The sequence below is a fragment of the Epargyreus clarus genome, unplaced genomic scaffold (genome assembly GCF_041222505.1).
Source record: "Epargyreus clarus isolate Ecla_fem2 unplaced genomic scaffold, WU_Ecla_fem_2.2 ptg000035l, whole genome shotgun sequence".
Classification (NCBI taxonomy): domain Eukaryota; kingdom Metazoa; phylum Arthropoda; class Insecta; order Lepidoptera; family Hesperiidae; genus Epargyreus; species Epargyreus clarus.
In genome coordinates this window covers 4,987,004-5,010,153 of record NW_027332240.1, presented here as the reverse complement: position 1 = coordinate 5,010,153, position 23,150 = coordinate 4,987,004, and the positions used below count along the sequence as shown (strand labels likewise).

At 36.6% G+C, this 23,150-nt stretch overlaps 1 protein-coding gene across 1 annotated transcript in view; it reads right to left on the bottom strand.

The window, feature by feature from the left end:
- LOC140756721 (E3 ubiquitin-protein ligase RNF123) overlaps window positions 1–23,150 on the bottom strand; it is a 43,195-nt gene that overhangs the window by 7,372 nt on the left and 12,673 nt on the right. Inside the window, exons 8-29 of the mRNA XM_073092271.1 lie at window positions 22,497–22,644; window positions 21,549–21,689; window positions 20,465–20,647; window positions 19,049–19,201; window positions 17,709–17,818; window positions 16,603–16,721; window positions 15,299–15,411; window positions 14,524–14,643; window positions 13,098–13,204; window positions 12,789–12,896; window positions 12,310–12,398; window positions 11,227–11,332; window positions 10,199–10,346; window positions 9,512–9,611; window positions 8,876–8,970; window positions 7,784–7,933; window positions 7,116–7,213; window positions 3,983–4,056; window positions 2,749–2,880; window positions 1,870–2,032; window positions 978–1,115; window positions 537–610 (exon numbers count right to left, since the gene is read on the bottom strand). Of these exons, the coding sequence (XP_072948372.1) occupies window positions 537–610; window positions 978–1,115; window positions 1,870–2,032; window positions 2,749–2,880; window positions 3,983–4,056; window positions 7,116–7,213; window positions 7,784–7,933; window positions 8,876–8,970; window positions 9,512–9,611; window positions 10,199–10,346; window positions 11,227–11,332; window positions 12,310–12,398; window positions 12,789–12,896; window positions 13,098–13,204; window positions 14,524–14,643; window positions 15,299–15,411; window positions 16,603–16,721; window positions 17,709–17,818; window positions 19,049–19,201; window positions 20,465–20,647; window positions 21,549–21,689; window positions 22,497–22,644 (2,669 nt within the window). The remainder of the gene's footprint in view (window positions 1–536; window positions 611–977; window positions 1,116–1,869; window positions 2,033–2,748; window positions 2,881–3,982; window positions 4,057–7,115; window positions 7,214–7,783; window positions 7,934–8,875; window positions 8,971–9,511; window positions 9,612–10,198; window positions 10,347–11,226; window positions 11,333–12,309; window positions 12,399–12,788; window positions 12,897–13,097; window positions 13,205–14,523; window positions 14,644–15,298; window positions 15,412–16,602; window positions 16,722–17,708; window positions 17,819–19,048; window positions 19,202–20,464; window positions 20,648–21,548; window positions 21,690–22,496; window positions 22,645–23,150) is intronic.

Below are 23,150 nucleotides of genomic sequence, written 5' to 3'. Positions count from 1 at the left end.
TGACAAATTCAGAAAATTTAATTATACGTTTAAATGGTAAGTATAAAATGGCGAAATAAAAAGAGATGAAATTACTTAGCAGCTAAGTGTGGGAACTGTCTACCAAACTGCACTTGGCCAGCGCGGTGGACTATGACTAAACCGTCACTCTGAGAGGAGACCCGTGCCCATCAGTGGGATAGTAATAGGTATACATCGAAGGTATACAGGGTATTTATTTATTTATTTACTTTATTATATCTTAACTAACACTGGTATAAAAGGCGGACTTAATGCTAGAAGCATTCTCTGCCAGTCTACCTTTAGGCTAAGCAGAAAACGTGCAAGGCGGTATTCAAATGTCTAGGAAGAGTATACGTATATAATTATACATGTAAGTATATACAATAACTATACAAAACATAGGTTACATAACAAACACACACATAATATAATATATATAATTATACATACAATAGGGTACACAATAAGAAAAATGATGATGATGATGATGAGGGTAGGGATTTGAATTGAATTTAATGAAGTAAGGGACTCACCAAAACATTGGCTCATGAGGCCCGCATCAACTTTGGCGCCCAAATTGTTCACAGTCGGTTCTCTGTCCCCGTACCTATTTTTTATTACGAGCTTTATTTAATTAGATACAGTTAAAAAAACTACGTTCAATTTGTATAGAGATTTTACGGGCCGAAAAAAAATTGTTAAAAAAATAATAATGTTAAGAAGTACTTACATAAAAAACAATATAAAAAGTAACTTTTTCAGAAATCACATTTGGGTAAAAGGACATATTTTTAATTTAAGGATAAATAGAATATAGAGAAAACAATATGCAAAAGGTAATTTCGAGAAAGTTATAGTAAAAAAAAAATATTTTGAGAAAAGTACATTTTAAAAAGAAGATATTTCAAGAATATGGCAAATTGAGAAAATGTTAAATAAAAAAGAAAAAAGATAGATAAAAAAGATAAATTTACTTAGCAGCTAAATGTGGCCATTGTCGATGTCGGAATCCAAATCCAGATCCGTGCCAGAATCGAACCAGGACCCAGTTGGACTGCGCCCAAGCGCGGTTCTGATATGGACGTATCAGTTCTTCCACCATGGACATTTGCCTGTTGAATAAGGAAACAAGCTTCTTTTTGTATAGATTTACGCTCATTATTAATAAACAATCTATCAATGAAGTTTTTGCTTCCCAAAAAGCCAAGTTTGAGAGTTTCTAGTAGGCAAATATTGTTAAATTAGAACTAAATATCTAATACTGCTAAGTACTGATTTTAAAATAGGAAAGGTTGTCGCATGAAAGAAATAAAATCGTCTAAGTTGGGTAGTGGGTTGGGTACCTTCTATTTTCAAAGAACTTTTTGCCAATTTCAAACTAAACTAGGCAAACAATTTTCAAAAAATCTCTATGCAACGTTTTACGCACAATTGTAAATAAATAAACACAATCGCTAGGTTCCAATGAAACAAATTTTTGGCAAATACCCATTGCCAAGAACTTTGATGTTCTCCAAGCTTCCTACTGTTTCAAGGGCACTCGTGCTCGTGCTCTCGTGGTGGATGGTTGGGTGACAAATGAAGCCAATGTTTGCCAAAGATTTTGCAAATACCAAAGTTATATTTCCAAAAAAAAAAATTACCCTACAAGCAACACACTGTTGTTGGACCAATGATTTTGCATACATTACTGTTCTATTTCTAAGAAATTTGATACTTTACAATCAACTCACTGTTTTAAGGGCACTCGTTCTATAGCTCTCATGGTGGCTGGTTGAGTGGCCAACGAGGTCAATGTTTGGACCAACCATTTTTCAAATGCCAATGTTTTATTCCCAAAAAAATGATACGCTACAAGCAACTCACTGTTTTAAGGGCACTCGTTCTATAGCCCTCATTGTGGCTGGTTGGGTGGCAAACGAGGCCAATGTTTGGACCAATGATTCCCTCGTGCTGGCCAACACTATTCGCTGGTCAGCAAACTCCGCACAGAGGAACGCTGCGCAGGAGACCACCAGTTCTTCCCATTCTGTAAAATATTTATAGTAGAGAAATTAAGGGAAAATGTTCTGGTTTGAAGATTTTGGTAAGGGAGTATTCTCTATAAAATTATTATTTATTAAAATATTAACTATTAATTTATTAGATATTAACTGAGAATACGCTGTAAACACATAAGAATGAATTATTTATTAATTGACAAATTGACAACCAATTATGTTATCTTTATGAATCGCAACATTAGCATTAGGTAAAATGAATTCAAATTCAAATATATTTATTTGCAAGAACATGGGTAAGACATAAAATAACAGTAAAAGTATATAAGTTCGCCAAGTTCCACCTGTCAAGGCATGCAAATTTAGAAATTGTAATTACAAATAAATTCTAATAAATTATTTTTATAATTATGTCATTGAATAAAGTATCATTAAGAAGTGTCATTAAGAAGAAAGTATAATTATGTCATGAAAGCTCGTATAAGTCGATTTCGATGTCATAAAAAATCAAAGGAAATCCATTAATTGCACCTACTCTTTAACACTTAACAATACCTTTCAAACCAAAATACAGTAATTGTACGCTACTGCTACAAAAATATGGACAAGTGGTGCTATCAAAGTTGTAACTGGGGCGTTTTACCATCTTTGTATAATGATAGTATCATACAGTCCTTCTTCTTTCTCTCTTTTTCTTTCTTTCCTTTCTTTCATATAGTAAATTCCAATTTCTTTCTCTACATACCATGAACCTGCTGCACGGGGACTGTAGGATGCATATAGAGCCTCAGCGTGTTGCACAACTCCAACATAGCGTCAACATGGTACTCCGGCACGAACGCGAATAGAGATTCCGCGAACTCTACGTTATTGGCTTCTGCGAATGAAACGTAGATGGCTTTAGTGGTGGGTATTTTCGAACTTTTTATACTTATCTATATCATATGATAGTCAATTGGATGCTTTATTTGTCAAAAATAAAGCACAAAAATGTAAACGAGTTTTCGCAGCTCGTCAAGAGATGGAGTCACTAGTGTTTCTGCATCACGCTATCGTAGTTTTCTCAATATCCCACATACAGGTTGTGAACCGAGACTTTTAGGTCGCTAGGTATGTTCATCAAGCCTCGCGGACGATCTCTATTTGCCAAATACCAAAATATATACTCGTAACTGAAGATGTTAACCAATTTTGGAACGAGACTAAAACAGTATTCATAAAACAATTTTTTTACCAAATTTTATTCAGCATTTTTACTCAAATGATTTATTGTACTTTGTAAAAATCATAATTACACAAAATTATTATTATTCATTGTCTGCTTTACACTCAAATAAATTAAATGTCCAATTTGCATCCATTCATTATACCACAATTGACCAAAAACCGCTAATATAACTATTCGTATCTGTTTTATTTGATTGTACAGCATTATTTAACTAGCGTACTTGTTTGTAATGGCAGCATTAAAAACCAGAACATTGTGTTTGTGGTACCACAGAATAGCAGAGTTATAGAAGGTCCATTTAATAAATATATGACTAATAGTGCCTATACAAAAAGTTTAAGGTAACAAGTTTTACGGGAAATACAATTTACATAAAATAGTGTGAAAATTACTTCATTTCACTCTTTTATCAATTCACTCTTTTTTGTATACATAATGGTAAGCAGCTACTGCTGTCCATGGACATCTGTAATCAACCCTAGATAGGATTACAGGAATATGTACCTGTAATCTGAGGTTGCCACAAATGTGTTGCTACCCCTGAGGACTAAGCTGAAACGCCTCGGAAAAGTATGTCTCCCTTACCACACCCTTCGAATTAGAAGAAGCAGGTCTGGCGTTGGTGCCGTCGAAGTCAAACCATGAAAGGTTCTACCATCTTCAATTTGTGTAATCGACTTTCTATAACCTATCTACTATTTGACACTACCATTGCACGACCACATAAAGCTGATAACTTGGTTTAACTCACCGCGGATCGTCGGTCCAATCTGTGGATTGGAACTCACACGGGGAGTAGTTACTCTTGATGTTGGGCTCTGTGGACTGTAGAGGACTATTATTATTTTATAGGGTTTATAGCAGTGGTGTACACTGCTAGGCACGGCTCTCGTAAATAGGACTTATATTCAAGGTTCTAGGTTATAATGGTGATAGCCTAGTGGTTAATAAACTCGGCTTCTCGATCGAGGGGTCGAGGATAAAATCCCAGGCAACCTTTGATTTTTCAAAGTCATGTGCATATTAGAAATTAATAATCACTTGCTTAAACGGTGAAGGAAAACATCGTAAGGAAACCTGCATACCTAAGAAATCTAAAAAAAAGAAAGTTTTCGAAGCTATGTGAAGTCTACCAATTCGCACTTGGCCAGCGCGGTGGACTATGGCCTAATCCTTCTCATTCTGAGAGGAGACCCGTGCCCCGTAGTGAGATAATAATGGGTTGGTGAACTTGGTGATGATGATTCAAGGTTCATCTTTTGTTGTAACTTAACTTAACTAATCAGTATTTCGAACTATATAAGTGATATTTGTTAACTAACGCCCATTATTAATAATCTATCTATCTAATGTTGTGCCTACCAAAAATCGAAATCTGACAATTTCTAGTTGACGGAATTTGTAAAATTTGACAATTTGATCTAGGAATTGCCAAAACTAATTGCAGGCAAAAATTGACAGGTGTTGATTTCTTGTGCGCTTTTTTCTATATATGATATCCCAAAGGTGCATTAGGATTAGAATAATTTGTCCATGTAGTTCCGGGACAAGAGTAGGCCTACGGTATCCCCTGCCTGAAACGAATAGTAAGAGGCGACTAAAAGGGGGCTTCCGGGGTTGCGGGCGGCAAGAGTGGGAGCTCGAACCGTCCAGTAAGCGGCACCGGGAAGGACGGCGGCATGTGTGGTCGCATACCGTCGTAAACACTAGGTGTGCGGGAGGAACATAAACTGCTCCCCCCAGGGTTTTAGTGCGGTAAAAACCCCACAAACCCGACTTCGCTTCCATGTCGTCGGGTACCTTTTGAAGGTTTCCCCCTCGAAAACAAAAAAAAGGATTAGAATAATTGAGAGTAAACTAAATTTACCCTTTTCATTTCAGCTCTACTTGTTGTGCGATAAAAAACCCGAAAACCCCTCAAATGAATATTAATGTATACAGTACATGTTCCTAAGAAGAAACTTATCTTAAGTAAATTATTATTGGAAACTTATCTTCAACTCCGTAATGGATCACCGAGTGTAGCTTTGAGAGCTTTTCTCTCAAAAGCTTGTACAACTTCCAACGCGTAAATGAGAAGTTTATTTGACAGATTATATGTGAACTTACTTAATGTATGGGTTTGGATGAAAGCTTCTTAAAAATTAATTGAACTGTTAGTAACTTTATTTTAATGGCATTCAATTGAAAGTAAGCGGATGTATTTTTGATGTGAAACATCTATAGCCGCACGTAAAACCGATTTCTGGCGTGGCGACGCATGCCGTCGCCACGCTATACGATGGTATATATATATACAGTCTATATGCAGTAGTGTGTACGGTGTGGCGACGCGTCGCCATGCGCAAAAATCGTAATATTTTATTTTATCATTATGACATATTTAGTTCCTATCACAATATGTTCTTTTCTGCATATTACTTTTACAAAATAATGTCGATGTTTCACATCTGCCAGGCGTCCCGTGACGGCTCACATTGTTTTTTTTTTATTAATAATACACGAATAGCCGACAAGTATCAGTCCATCTGATGGTAAGTGGCTGCTGCCGCCAATGGACATCTGTTATCAACCCTAGAGATCGGGAGTTGCGCTGCTACTCCTTATGACTAAGCCGGAACGCCTCGGAATAGTATGTCTCCCTTACCACACCCTTAAAATCAGAACACAGCAGCGCTTAACACTGCTGTTACTAGGCAGAAATAGATATGCTGGTGGTGGCACCGGAGTCATTTCAAATTAGTTCTCAGGAGTATCAGGTTCATCTGTGGCCAATCTCAGATAATAATGGAATCTTATCTGGGGTTGATTGATGTCCATGGGGCAGTGGTCACTTACTATTAGGTGAACTGCATACTCGTCCCCTACTCCTGTATTATATAAAATCTTAAAACGAATATAACAGAATAGAAGGTGGTAGAACCCTTTGTGGTTCGACTCCGGCGGCACCACCGCCACACCTATTTCTACCTAATAACAGCAGTGTTAGGCGCTGCTGTGTTCCGGTTTGAAGGGTGTGGTAAGGGAGACAGACTTTTCCGAGGCGTTCCAGCTTAGTCCTCAGGGGTAGCGGCGCATCTGTGGCCGACCTCAGGTAGGAATATCTAATCCTATCTGGGGTTGATTACAGATGTCCATGGGCGGCAGTAGCCACTTACCATCAGGTGGACTGCATGCTCGTCTGCTACTCTTATATTATAAAAAAAAATAAAAAAAAAACAGTGTAAACAATGTTTCTATCAAGCAGACATACGAGTAGACGCGGGGGAACCATGACACTCTAATCAGTACCCCTACCATGAGTTTTTACGTTTCGACAAACATGACTGTTTTGGTATTTGTTTACGTATTGGCCCATACTATCTCCAAGTTCAAGTTCCGACACCATCCGCTAGGGGCGCTGATTGGAAATAGTATGGGCCAATACGTAAACAAATACCAAAACAGTCATATTCGTCGACACGTAAAAACTCATGGTAAGGGTACAGGGCCGGTTTTAAGGGAGGGCAACCGGGGCGGCAGCCCGGGCCTCCACAAAAGAGCGGCCCAATACAATAGAGACGTCGGTTTTTTTTTTAATTCCGACTAGTAAACACTAGTAAAAAAATATATCTTTTCCTTTGATATTTTTTTCGCTGTTTTACCTTTATCTACAGTACTTTGTACAAACATGAATACTAGAAGAATTTACTTGCGTTTCAAAATAAAATATTTATTGAAACTCAACTGAAAAAATTGTTTATTACTACTGAATTATTTTTACTGAATAATTTGGTGCCAGGTGGCCTCCACTCCTTTGTGCCCCAAGGACTCGAGACCTCTAAATCCGGCCCTGACTCTAATTCAGACAATTGCCATGAAACTTCTATTAATCTAAAACCTACCTCTGGTCTGAACTAGATGTGTATTCCAACTGCAAGGATGCGTAGCTCACTCCACCCAGGATAGAGCTCTTGCCCGGTAGTATTTCTTTACTTGTAGTCTGAAAGATATAATACTATATATTTTGATGTGAAACATCTATAGCCGCACGTAAAACCGATTTCTGGCGTAGCGTGGCGACCGTGGCGACGCGTCGCCACGCTATACGATGGTATATATATACAGTCTATATGCAGTAGTGTGTACGGTGTGGCGACGCGTCGCCATGCGGATCGTAATATTTTATTTTATCATTATGACATATTTAGTTCCTATCACATTATGTTCTTTTCTGCATATTACTTTTACAAAATAATGTCGATGTTTCACATCTGCCAGGCGTCCCGTGACGGCTCTAATTAAATGATAGTTTTATAAAAAGATAAAGATGAAGGACTTCGGCGGTTCACCGCCACATTTTTGCCTCATAACAGCAGTGTTAAACGCTGTGTTCTGGTTTGAAGGGTGTGGTAAGGGAGACAGGCTTTTCCGAGGCGTTCCAGCTTAGTCCTCAGGGGTAGCGGCGCATCTGTGGCTCAGGTGGGAATCTTATGAATAAAATACTTTGATGTGGTTGGCACTACCTTTCTTGCTACGAATTTAATAATGCAGTATCCCAAAGGTACATTACTTGGGCATGATTAGCGTAGTCAGGGTCGGAGGCGATGCGGAGGGAGTGTAGGGTTCCAGCGAAATGCTTCGCCAGCTCCACTTGCCGCTTCTTCGTCCAGACTGCTCCAATCACCCACGCCATTTGTAACGCACCAGCTTGTAACTTCTCCTGGACAAATAAAATTGAGTTTTTAGGGTACCTCATGAAGTAAAAAATAATTGTCCAAGTGCAAGTCGAACTCGCACACATTTTTAATTTTTAACCAATTTCTCAAAGGAATTTTCTTTTTTTTTATGTATGTTCAGCGATTTTTTCGCGATGCGCCACGGATCGACATGTTTCAAACACCATTGTAAGTATGCGGCTAGTTTCACAGACCCCCTGTGGCCCCTCGACTTCAGAACTATGTACTAAAACTACACTTATCTGAATTATTTTTTACTTTGTAGTAACATAGAAGTCGGTTGTATTTTTTTGTTAATTTTTTTTTTAGTATTTGTTTTTATAGCGGTCACCCTTATATATACTCTGTAAAAATTTCAAGTGTCTATCTACGGTTCAAGAGGTAAAGCCCTGTAATAGACGGACAGACAACGGAGAAATACTAATAGGGTTCCGTTTTTACCCTTTAGGTACGGAACCCTAAAAACGAAACCCTTATAGATCACTGGAGCATCTGACCATTCGTATGTCACATCCAATTTATTACGAAACTATTGGACCAAAGGAGTTGAAATTTGATTCTCATACGCTTTTCCGTGACCTAAAGACAAATTTGAATTGAAAGGTTACACTATTGGGGACGAAATGAAAAATGTAACAAAAGTTTTGCTTACCATATCGAGTGCATATCAAATAAAAATGCATGTTGTAGAGATGTCAAATATCATATGTTATAGTTCTACAATATATATTTTAAAGTTATTAAAAATAAAACAAAAATTTACCATTGTTATTATTATTATTACCTACATTTATTACTGCGGCTGATCTCAGGTAGGAATTTATGTGAGATTACAGATGTCTATAGGCGTCAGTTGCCACTTACCATCAGGCGGACTGCATGCTCGTCTGCTACTCCTATATTATAAAAATAAATCCAACGCTTACCTCATAAACAGCCTTCGATCTTTCCAGCTCTGATAACATATTCTCCATCAATTGTTTCTTAATTTTATCAATTTCAGTCAGCTCGCCTTTTTCTCCTGAATTTTATATTAATGTATTAAAGTTTAGCGCTAAATGTATTTTTTTTATAAATAAAGATAATGTAATACTTTCTCAAAAAACTATAGTGGAAGACAACTTTATAGTTTTTCTTTTTATTTATTACAAACTATCTTTTATCCGCGGGTTTTCTCACAGTCAGAGGTTTTTATCTATCCCTCGAGAACGGTACTTCGGGATTAGAGGTACCCTATATCCTTTACTAAACCCTGGACAATGTCTATTCAAAATTTTATGACAAATAATGAAGACGTGAAAGTGTAACAAACAAACAACCTGACATTCGCTTTTATAATATTATTTAGGAGATTCTTGTAGACATTTATTTGTATTTTAGTTTTTGGCCCTGATGACCTTTTTTACGACAGAGTACCTACTGCTTTTTAATTCCGAACGATTGGTAAATGTGTTTGGAGGCCCACCAGGACCGCCCCTAGACCGGACCCTAGACCGTCATTACTGTTACTATGGCTGAAATAGTATGTCACTTGCCTCTCTAGTAAAATACAGATGACTCACCTCCCACAACTTGCATTTCTGTCAACACTGAGCACATGCGCTGCTCGATGTCGTGGAGGCAATCCGCCATGTCCAGTTGGTTGTCTCGGAGTTCACACAGCTAAAATTAAAATGAAAATCAAAAAATTACGTTTCAACGACATAATATTTATTATGTAGTTTCGGGGCTAGCCATGTATGCCATCTGTAGCCATTTTAGACTATGACATATGGTCATTATCATCTATTCTTTCTATCATAGATTAATATCATCTATTATTCGTTCCCTTATCTTTAAAAGAGTCACGATCATTTGAACATGGGAGAGTTCTGTGTGGGTCGCGAGAAAAGTATGTCTTCTTTACCAATCACTTCAAAGCAAAACACAGTAGCATTTAACACTGCTGCTATAAGGCAGAAATAGATAAATGTCCCTAAGAAACAAATAAATAAATAGATGTGGCGGTAGTGCCGCTTGAGTCGAACCACAAAGGATTCTACTACCTTCAAAAATATTCTACCAACCCACACCTACTCGTAATCGGCGGACTCTTCTCACCTGATACCTACAAAGGGTTCTATAGGATTCTACCATAAGGGTTCTACCATATTCAGAAATATTCTACTAATCCACACTTAATCAGCTCGATGGACCCTATCTGAGACGCGACCCTAGCCTTGCAGTGACAGTAACTGATCTGTATTCACCTTCTCAGCATGTTTTATGGCAGATCCGTGATACAAGGCAAGCAATCCGTCCAGCAACCTCAGATAGGCGCTGCGGGTATCGATCGCTCCCGCACCGGGCATCATCGACCGCGTCCCTTTCAATGCGAGTGCCGTTTCACCAGCCATTCTACAAATTGAAATGCTTGTTAGATCATGTAAGCCATGTGTGAGTATGAAAGCAGATTGAGTGGTTTCTGTCTAAATTTGATATTTGCATTAGTGCAGTTTTAAATATATGTATATTGTATACATCTAAAATGTGGTATGTAGTTTATATTTGTAAAGATGACTGTTTCGGGCAGGCGGCGGCCGTCCGAGCCGCCTCGTATCATGGGGCAAACTGAAAACCAGAGCTGTGGGTAGGTGTTTTAAACCGCTCATGGCATAACTCTGAGTTTGTTCCCTTTCGCCATTGTTGCAGCGCATAGTATTTTAACAGCACTAGGTAATTATAAACTTCTTTGTTTTGTGATTTTTGTTTTTTTTTTCTTAAATTTATTTTGATTTTAGTGTTTTATTATTTATTTTTATTTTAGAGTAATATAGTTTTGAAAAATTGTTCTGTGTGCTGCAATTTTGTTGAATAAATGATATTATTATTATTATATTTTTTAGGGTTTTATACTCAAAGGGTAAAAAGGGAACCCTATTACTAGGGCTTCACTGTCTGTCCGTCTGCGCGTCTGTCACAGGACTCTATCTCTGGAACCCTAATAGAAAGACACTTGAAATTCTTACAGAGGATGCATAATGGTGGTCGCTATAACAACAAATACTAAAAATAAAATAAAGTTGAATATTAAAGGGGTCTCCATACAACAAATCGGTATTTTTTAGCATTTGTGATTGTCATGGTGGTGATGCTTGTGTTTGGCCTGGCATTTGAATTGTTGTTGCTTGTACTTGTGTTTGTTTGCACACGTGCTCGTGTTTGTGTTGTGCCAGTGCTTGTGCCATTGCTTGTTGTGTTGCGTATGCTTGTGTTGGTCTTGTAGTGTTGTTATCACCTGTTACCAGCTGGCGGCAATGGAGGATGCATGAACCTAGCCATCGACGATATCACTTGGGGCAATGTTGCCAATCCAGGGGAACCAGCGGCCATATCACTGACACCTACAAAAAATAAATGATTGAGGTTGCATTTAATTGAGACATCTGTTGAAAAATGTCCGTTGTCAATCCATCCATCTTCAATAAATCTCAATCCATCTAATATGAAGTTCAATCCATCTAATTTTTAACTACCAAAGATCGATTATGGACAATGGCTTGTATGAAGCAATTTTAAAACATTAATCTTTGATAAAAAAAAACTTCGGATAGATTATTAATGACGACAGTGATCTCGCGAATGAAACGACACGAGGCAAAATACAAGAAACTCACGATCACTGAATATGAGCACGAATTTTTAATCAGAATTGTGTGCCATGTTTGTACAGAATGATTTTTAGAAGAGCAAAAAGAATGGAATGGAAACCAAAAGAAAAGAAAGATAGAGTGTTTCAACGCAAGCGGTAAAAATACGAATGCAAATTAATATAAATTTGGTTGATATTTTTATGATAAACAATATCATATAGCTTTCGACAACTTCTAGCCACAAATGTATAAATAAGTCAAAAACTTTAGAAGTAAATGATGAGCGTGAAAGTTTAACATGTAATTGTGTACCGTCACACAAAAACAACGGGATCTAAGTCAGTTCTGATCATTGAGCAAGTGGTTTTCAGGGATCCGTACGTCAAAACAAAAATCACGAAAGCCTTATAAGATCACTCGTGTGTTTGCCTGTCTGTATGTCTGGTATAGTTAATTTTCTCCGAATCTATTGGACCGATTAAGTTGAAATTTGGTACACACATGCATTTCTTTGACCCACAGACTGCACCGTGTAACATATCAAATGATGTTTTGTTATGATGGTTTTAAATATATTTTTTCATATCATATTAATATATTTTTATTGTACGGAACTCTTCGTGTGCGAGACCAATCCGCACTTGGCCGGTTTTTAAACATACATTTTAACAGTCCATAAGATTGTTACTGCTAAAATTATCGACAGTAAAGATTTATAAAAATAATACCTGTGTCAATCCCTCCGGCCCTATTGTAGTTTGGTTCAAAGCTCTGGATGAAAGGGTTATCCTCTCCAAGGGCGTCGATGAGGTCCTGTCTAAAAATAATTGAGTAAATATGTTAACAATTCATCAAAAACCAACTCTTCGGTTAAAATTTTATCATACAATGGTTAGAGGCCTATTGGTAGATCCTTTGGTTCGACTCCGGCGGCATCACCGTCGCACCTATTTCTGCTTCATAACAGCAGCGTTCTGGCTTAAAGGATGTCGTAAGGGAGATATACTTTTTCACGAATTACCTACTTGCACACAAGTTTTTTTACGAGTTATTCCTCCTGTTACCACTATTAAAACGACTGCCCACTTAGAATTTATACTTGATTTATACTTGATTTATACTTTATATTGATTACTTTTACATACATAATTTAATTTTGAGGTCAGCAAATAAAATTTAATTGGACACCGTAATTTTATAACCATACCGTAAGGTCCTGACTAAGAAGGGCAGGACTCCGCCAAGACGATCGACGTTATAAAAGTCTAGCTCGCCGTCAATAAAAGTTTTCGGTGGTATGTGCAAATGCATGTGTCTGAAATATGAAATAGTTTCGTGAAAGTCGAAAATGTAGTTCCATATTTTTCATATTCTTATGGAGTAGGACACGAGTATGGAGAGTCCACTTGATGATAAAAGCTACGCTCATAAAGTGGACAGCATGCTCGTTTGCTACTCGAATTAAAAAAAATAATGAAGATGAAGTAGAACTTATTTTAATGAAATCAAGACTTACTGATGACCAAGAGGATTCTCGTTCCACAAGTGCAGAGCAGCGCTCAGAAGCCGCGCATGGCAACACCAGGATATCGCCGGGGAATTACGAGACACGTTAAATAATCTCTGGAATAGAAATTAAAGGTTCTTCAAGGAGGCATTCTTATTGGTACTCTGTGTCAATAGTACCACATCTATATCTACATGACATGAAATACGGACACTAAAACAGCCGTCCAATGTAACTAATAATGTAAGGGCTAAGATTTCTAAGAATGCTGACTATTTGGAATCCTTAGGTGAGATTTTGCCCGATCACAGCGTATGAGCGATAGGTAACAACTAAATTCATGGTGGCTAAGTGTTGGTATATTTTAGCCAGAAATATGATGTCGGTGGTATACATTGTTAAACAACGAAACAATAAGGCAAAACAAAAATATAAGGCTGCCAAAATTTTTATGTCCATGATTTGCATTACATTGGCTTTGCATGGGTCTACATTTTACTCTATAAGAAGAAGAGGGAAGCCACATAATTAAATTAAAAATTGAAAACATTACGACTCTGAAAGCATGAAACCTATTTAATAGAAGTAAGTATATCAAATAATCTTTGTATAGATTTACGAAACCTTTCAAATATCAAAAAGATTTTAGAGATATCGGAACCGTAATATATCTGGCATTGGAATGTAATACGAAACATGTGCTGAATATTCAAATGGTAAAACATAAATGGGATTTTGTTTGATTTACAGTCAGAGTCTTCAAAATATTTTATAATCATAAATGAAGACATGAATCTCATAATCCTCAGGTTCAATCCTGAGGTGTGTACCTCAGATTTTTGGAAAGTGATGTGTGTATTATAATTCTATTATCAATTAAAGGAAACTTGCATACCTGATAGATCTTTAAAACAAAAGTTTCGAAGATAAATGAAGTCTACCAATGTGCCATTGGTCAGCGCGGTGGATAATGCCCTAATTCTTCTCGTTTTGAGAGGAGACCCGTGCCCAGCAGTGGGAAAGTAATTGATAATGGTGTTGATGGAGCAAGATATTCATTCGCGCACGCCGAGTTTTTATATTTTACTCGAGAATTTATTTCCAAATAACATATGAAAATTGGTATGAAAAATAATCATATTTGGTCATGGTTCGTTGATTGTATCCAGTGCAGTATCAAATACTGTACAAGATTAAGTAAATGGTATTTTTTTTGTTTTTTTTTTATAATATAAGAGTAGCAGACGAGCATGCAGTCCACCTGATGGTAAGTGGCTACTGCCGCCCATAGACATCTGTAGTCAACCCCAGATACGATTAGATATTCCTACCTGAGGTCGGCCACAGATGCGCCGCTACCTCTGAGGACTAAGCTGGAACGCCTCGGAAAAGTCTGTCTCCCGTCTGTCCCGTTAGTGTGTATAAGATAAGTTACCATGTCTAAGATGCAGTTGTCCATGATATATCTTCTGAATTTTTCCAAAAATATCTTCCTCGTGGACGGGACCATGTTCGTGCCATCAGTGTTATCCAAAAGCATCAACAGGAATTCTAACTGGAATTTTATATATTTTTTAAAGAAGTAAACAAAAATTTTTGAAAACACACAATCCTTACTAATACCTATTATAAAAGCGAATGTTTGTTTGTTTGTTTGGTTTCTACACCTTTACGCCTTAACTACAAAACTGAAATTTTGTGAACACGTCGTCAGGGGATCAGAAAAGGATATAAAGTACATACCCATAGATTAGTAAAGGTTACTCACTCCTAACAAGAAAATGTAACCAGTTCTGACAATTGAAATTGTCACTGTCATCTATTTTCATGTTTGAAAAAGAAAAAAATGTAGTTTTTAGATAATTTACGAATGAAACGATATTTCTCCGCACTTTTTCTTCGATTTCGTGTTTTTGCACCACTTAATTGCGCATGTCGACATTGTTCCGCGTAAATTACACCATGAATGCCATTAAATGGCTGACAGAATCGTCAGCCGTTGAAGCCATTTAATGGCTTTCTTCAATTACAATATCTATACTTATCTATGAGGGTATCTTTTGTCCCAAAAAAGTACTGTTCCCGAGGAATAGGTAATTATTTCCGATCACAAGCGAAGCTGCGGGTAGATAGCTAGTGATAAATACTCTATTGTAGAATAAGTGGGGCGAATGCTACCAGATGTTTTAAAAGAAGTTCGCATTACTTACCTGTATTTTTTCTAAAGGTTCAACAGCTTTGGATATCTTGTCGCAGTCTTCTCTGAACTGGGCTTCAAGACTGACGTCGTCTTGGGCAGTTGGTAGTAGTTTTGATAGTTTATCTACCCCCAAAATAATATTAAATGTATATAAAAAGAGAAGAAATAAAGAGAGAAAAGAAACTTGATTTTTTTAAATAAAACATCCCTACTACAAATATGTCCTATGTCACTCTCACATTTTGACGAATCCAACGACACTTGTTATGTTAAAATCGGTCAAGCCGTTTCGCCTACAGGGCTTGTTTGTTTTTTTTTTTTATATAATATAGGAGTAGCAGACGAGTATGCAGTCCACCTGATGGTAAGTGGCTACTGCCGCCCATGGACATCTGTAATCAACCCAAGATAGGATTAGATATAGACCTACCTGAGGTCGGCCATAAATGCGCCGCTACCCCTGAGGATTAAGCTGGAACGCCTCGGAAAAGTCTGTCTCCCTTACCACACCCTTCAAAACGGAACACAGCAGCGCCTAACATTGCTGTTATTAGGTAGAAATAGGTATGGCGGTGGCGCCACCTGAGTCGAAACACAAAGGGTTCTACCACCTTTAATTTATTTATTTATCAAGAAGTTGGGAATAAAATTGAATACAAACAATGCCAAAAGCAATAACTAATACCTATATAGTGTAATTAGTAAAAACTTGCCTGCAGCATTATGTATTGACCGCCTTATGGTACCTTTTTCAGCCATTTCTGCGATTTAAAAACAACTTTAGTTAGCTTGCAAACTCCTCAGAAAAATACATCCTTATGAACCCACGGATTTATGTGAGATGTCGGTCATTCACTTAATGTCGACTCATTAAGTAGAGAATATTCATATACAATAATATCATACATACATAATATCATCATCATCAACCTATTATTGTCCCACTGCTGGGCACGAGTCTCCTCTCAGAATGAGAAAGATTAGACCATAGTCCACTGCGCTGGCCAAGTGCGTATTGGTAGACTTCATAAACCTTTGAAATTTTTTAATATAAATCTCTCAGGTGTGCAGGTTTCCTCACGGTGTTTTCCTTCACCGCTTAAGCGAGTGATAATTAATTTCTAATTCGCACATAACTTTGTAAAATCAGAGGTGTATGCCCTGTCTATGTGTATGATTTCAACCCGGACCCTTTCTTCGAGAGGCCGAGTTTCTTAACCATTAGGCTATCACTGCTTGTACATGTTGTATGTACAATTGTACATACTATATAATAATACGTAGCCGAAATAAGGTATATGAAAATAACTCTACCAGCAATCCTAGGATCAGTTTCCCCTTGAACAGACGTTGGTCTTTGCCACCAGGGCTTCCGAATGACGGTACGGAGAACACTTTCATCAGGACACTTGATGTGAAGGAAATTGTCGAATCTAAAGAAAAAAGTTACTATGTGCAATATCTTATACATAAAAGTCACAATGTTACTTACAGTACTCCTCTGAAACGGCTTCACCGATTTTCACCAAATTTTATATGCATATTCAGTAGGTCTGAGAATCGACTACTATTTATTTTTCATACCCCTAAGTGATAAAAGTTTTTCACCCTTAACATTTTTTTATTTATATGGCAACACAAAGTTTGCCGAGTCAGCTAGTATTATATAATAATCATCATTAAAGTACTTATTAAATATGTTATATTACTCAAATACTGGGTGGTAGCACCGTTTGTGGTTTTACTCCGGCGGCACTACCGCCACACCTATTTCTGCCAATAGCAGTGTTAAGCGCTGCTGTGTTTTGGTTTCGTTTGTGGTAAGGGAGATATACTATTCCGAGGTGTTCCAGCTTAGTCTTCAGGGGTAGCGGCGCATCTGTGGCCGATCTCAGGTAGGAGTATCTACTTCTACATGGGCGACAGTAGCCACTTACTATCGGGCAAAAGCATCTAAGATTGTTTAGTTTTGCGATCTTCTTCCTTTCATTGCTAAAGTAAGCAGAAACATGTATTATGTATGAAGTATGTATGAAGAAGTATGAAGCAGATATGTATGAAGCAGACTTATCGTATTGAAGCAGTGATAGCCTAGTGGTTAAGAAACTCGACCTCTCGCTCGAGGGGTCCGAGGTTCAAATCCCAGGCACGCACCTCTGATTTTTCAAAGTTATGTGCGTATTAGAAATTAATTATCACTTGCTTAAACGGTGAAGGAAAACATCGTGAGGAAACCTGCATACCTGAGAAATCTTTAAAAAAAAAAAAAGTTTTCAAATCCTTCTCACTTTGAGAGGAGACCCGTGCTCAGCAGTGGGACATTAATGGGTTGATGATGATGATGATGATGATGATGATGATGATGATGATGATGATGATGAGACTTATCGTAATAATTGTATATATTGCAAATATCTCACGTGATTTTGTTGAAAAACACGTATTTGACTAAATGGTGCCTCGTCTCCCGATGTTGCATCAGACCACAGAGCACGTAGACACCCTCAATTTGTTGAGTGAAGTATATGTCCTGGAGTAAATAATCCCGACTTCAGAAAGGCTATTATTGTTTACTGAAGATTGCTGATAAAACCTTTGGTGTGTATATTTCTTGAACCATTTAAGAACTTTTATTATTCCCGCGCAAAATGGTAAAACGTCAAGAACGTTCTTTTTCTTTTTTATGCTAACTCCATAGATTAGTAAAGATTACTCACTCCTAACAAGAAAATGTACCCAGTTTTGAGAATTGAAACAGTTGCGTAAAAAAATTTTGCCACGTCTCCGTGCTAAAATGTCCCTAAAATATTTGAAATTATTATTATAAATTATTTAATTATCATGAAAATTACGCAGTATTAGTTATTTATTCGTAAATTTTCTCTAAAAATGTTTTTATTTGTCAAGAATTCAAAAAAAGAACTTACTGTAATAAGCCATTTGCGGCTTCATTCAATTTCAAGGCGGCGAAGTATCTTTACTAATCTATGCCTGGAGTAAATAATCCCGACTTCAGAAAGGCTATTATTGTTTACTGAAGATTGCTGATCAAACCTTTGGTGTGTATATTTCTTGAACCATTTAAGAACTTTTATTATTCCCGCGCAAAATGGTAAAACGTGAAGAACGTTCTTTTTCTTTTTTATGCTAACTCATACAATCGTACCAGCCAGTGACTATATAAGTATACATGAGAACTTATTATTATAAAAATAATACAGCATGAAAATATCACAAAATAATTAATTAAAATAATAAAATAATCTCAACAGATTTTTAATAGTCGAAAACAGAAGAATAAGGAAATAATCAGACTGTCGTATTTTTGCAGAGGTTGAAGTTATTGATCCTCGCCTACTGTGACACTACCGCAACACCTATTTCTGCCTTATAGCACTATTTATTTAAGTGTGATAGTGTGAGTAAAGCAGATTCACTTTTTCACCCGTTTTCTGGAGTATGAACAATTGCGCATTTGTGATCGTTTTAAAGCACTACTGTGGCGAAGTAGTAAGAAAATAGTAAAATAACTTATAACTGACATTTTCATACGATTAAGAGTTTTTAGTAACTTTTTTATCATATGATACTACTTTTTAATCATGAAATAAGCCTTTACTGAATTACAATTTTCAGATACGATTGCCGGGGAATTAGTTACAAAGAAAACAGTAAAATATACCTATCTGAGGCTTTCATAAAAAAGTGTAACTTAATCTCCTATGATCAAGTTAAATAAAAAAGTTGTAATATACTTTACCGGTGAGACGAGATCAAACAGAAGACACTCTCTAACGACACAGTGTTCTAATATATCACACAGTGCCGCTTCATCCAGAAACGTCCAGAGGGAGTCTAGCAGCGTGCACAGACGAGGCTGGGGTTGCGCTAGCAGCTTTGCTGCTAGATCGTTCTGAAACAAATGTGCTATATTAGAAGTGTAAACGATTAATATTGGCAAAACAAATGTACTATATTGGAAATATATATGAATACTAGTGGTGCCCGCGGCTTCGCCCGCATTTTAAAGAAATAATTACATACATAAATTTGTACCTGCATTGGAATGACAGTGGTTCCATCTGTCGAAAATTGGTCTTACCAACTCCCAAACCCTCGTGGGCTCTTGGACAACAACTTTGCTAAAGATCATCACTTGATCAAATGCATAGTTTCCGATTCTATGACTACTTACGAATTAAAAATTAATTAAAAAACCTTTTCCCACGGAATAAATTGTGAATCTAAACCATTCTAAAGTCCCCTTGAACACACACAACAATTTTCATCAAAATCAGTTCAGTCGTTTAGGAGGAGTTCAGTGTATATCACACGCACATAAGAAATATATATATATATGTATACATTTTGTTGTGTATATAAAGATTGGCTTTTATTTACTTTGAATTCTTAAAGTTTGAGTATATTTCGAAAATGCAGTATAAATGAAGAAGGTCAAAATATCAAAAGATAATTTAGAAAGACAAAAGGCTGATAATTTTATTGCTATCGAAACCTATTCTTATTTTAGAACAAAATATAAATATTATAATAAGAATTTGTAAGTAATTTATTGCAAGTCTGTCGATTTGTCTCCATTTTAGTATTTTTAAAGAGAAACGAATCCTTTCATATTTTACCTGTATGTATTTCAGCTTTTAACATTTTTTGATGCACTTTTTAAAATATAATCTATAAAGGCTTCCTTCATATCACATCCATGCAGATATATACACATACACATCATTCCATCGCACCACATATGTCATTTAAAATATATATATATATATATATATATATATATATATATATATATATATATATATATATATATATATATATATATATATATATATATATATATATATACATCATACAACACACACAGACACAGTTCATAAACATGCAAACATACGTTTAATCCTATAAAAGTATAAACTAAAAATAATTATAGTTTAATAACTGAAAACAACGCTAATATCGCACAAGAAAAATCGTTAATCCTGATTCCTGACAATCCTGATGAAGAGAATAGGATACAATTATTAATATCGTGTATTGTCATCGGTTCTTGATAATTGGTCAAAATTTTAAATTATATACAGGTTTAATTTTAAATTATATACAGGTCAAGCTAATAAAAGCGTGGTAAAAAAGAAATGTATTATATACTAACAAACCCCTCACTCCTGGCCTTCACATAGAACTCCACAGCGTGAGGATCCGGCTGCAAGCACCTGGTCTTCACCCCGAGAGCCCCCCGCAGCCTGGGCAGCAGTTCACCCACCACAACATAGGAGAGACGGAGAACATTCCCCAACTCTGCGACTACGAGCCGTGCTAGGGAGATCAGGAACGCCTGTTGGGTTGGTTTGAGTGTGTCTTTTTATTAGAATAACACTATTATAATTAGAGATGCGCCGAATAGTAGTTTCACCGAATAACCAAAAACCGAATAATATTCGGTTTAACCTCTACCGAACCGAATATTCGGCCGAATTATTCGGTTTCCATTTCTTTATAGTCAACTTGCCAGTTATGTCTCTTCATTAACACTTTAAAATGTTGATTTGAGTTTTAAAAATAAATACTGATTTAAGGTTTAAAATAAATGTTGACTATACTATCTATAGATTAGGTAATAAATGTGTTGACTTGAGATTTCAAAATAAATGTTGATTTGAAGTTTAATTGCTTTATTTTATTAGCTTTGTTCAACACATTCTTCATAGGATTTGAGTTTGACTTATAATATAACATCAATCTTACATTAGAAGTTTTGTGTTTTAGTCCTGTGCCATGTCGTGTACAGTGTACACAAGAAAATAGAAACACTCGAACCGAATATACTCGGCACCAAAACCGAATAATTCGGCCGAATACAAATAGTAAAAAAGATGCCGAATACGCCGAATACCGAATACCAACCGAATATTCGGCGCATGTCTAATTATAATGTAAATCTAATGTCCCGCTGTTCGGTTTGGGTGTCTCTTCAAAAGAAAGGGGAGTCAATTTATTTTAATGCGAATTGGAAGGGGGTAAATCCATGTTTTTTTTTTAGTTTTTTGGGTAATATTGAAAACCGCCAAGTGTCAAAAATGGAAAATTGAAACGTAAGATTGTTGATATTGTTCAATGAAATTTGCATCTAATTCGCAAATAATTTCGAATATCAAAAATCTGTTCCTTAGTTCCGGACGCCCAGGACTTATACTACGAGGCTTATAGCAATTATACATAACTAGTGTTAACGTAACCTTTCTAGATATCTTCTTCATTTCAGCACTTTGAGTGTCGATCATGTTATGCGGGGATGCACGTGGACTGTATATTGAGTCGGAGCTGTGTATACGAAGAGCCACCTCTTCTTCAGCTGTCTTCGAGGACTCCGATTTAGCCTAAAATCGATTCACAAATAATTATGGGTATAATTTGATCCAATAGAAACTGCAATCTAAAATCGGGCCATATGTCTTATCTATCGGTCCCTTTTTTAACAGACTTCAAAAAAAGAAGGTTCTGCATTCGACGGTTTCGTAAGTTTGTATGTCCGCGAATTTCTCAAAACTGCTGATCCGATATGGATGGAATTTTGGTTATTTATGAATCAGAAGTAGTAAACAAACTTGCAATTAACCGGATAGGAGTCAATAGTGCACATGGACATTTTTGATCAGTCCTAGATAGAATTAGAATCATAGCTGAGGTTGGCCACAGGTATACTTATGTACTAAATACATAGATTAGTAAAGATTACTCACTCCTAACAAGAAAATGTACCCAGTTTTGAGGATTGAGATAGTTGCGTAAAAAAGTTTTGCCACGTCTCCGTGCTAAAATGTCTCTAAAATATTTGAAATAATTATTTATTTATTATGTAAATTACGCAGTATTAGTTATTTTATTCGTAAATTTTCTCTTAAAATGTTTTTATTTATCGAAGTATCTTTACTAATCTATGACTAAATAGGAACGTTTCCTATAGGCGTCTCGCACACACCATATACTGTCCTAATACTGGGCTAACGAGTCTTCTCTCAGAATGAGCATGGTTCGGCTATTATCCACAGTATAGGCCAAGTCCGATTTGAACACTTAGACATCGCACACTTTTGCGAGTATTTTTTAACAGAACACAGCATAGTTTATCTCTGCTATTATAATGAAAGTACAGAAACCAGTACTAATCCTTTATACACGCTAACCTTACTACTTTTAGCAGTGACAGGCGGCTTCAAATCAGATGTGGATAGTTCATCGACCAATACGTCTAACATTTTGAACAGTATAGTTGCGCGCGCGCACTCCTTCACCGGCGCCGCCTGCAGAGGCGCGTATCCATCTACCGGAAACCTATATAAAAAGTAATAAGTTGTAAAAAGTTAATAACAAAGAATATATAATATCCGGCGAATAATATAACGTTTTCGGGAACTCGGTAGAAAATATTTTTTTTATGTCCCGACTGTGGGGGGGAATATTTTTCGAGGGAATATATGTTAATTCTAATAGGTTAATAGCAAAGAATATATTATATGCGATAAATAAATATATAACGTTTTTGGGAAGATTGTAAAAGTTGGGAAATACACTTTTTTATATCAGGTACCCCACTGCGGAGTATAATGTTATTCGAGCGAATGTATGTATGTATATATGTATGTATATGTATATAGGTGTAGCAGACGAGTATGCAGTCTGCCTGATGGTACATGGACATCTGTAATCAACCCTAGATAGGATAAGATATTCCCACCTGGAGTCGGTTACAGATGCGCCGTTACGCCTGAGGACTAAGCTGGAACGCCTCGGGAAAGTATGTCTCCCTTACCACACCCTTCAAACCGGAACACAGCAGC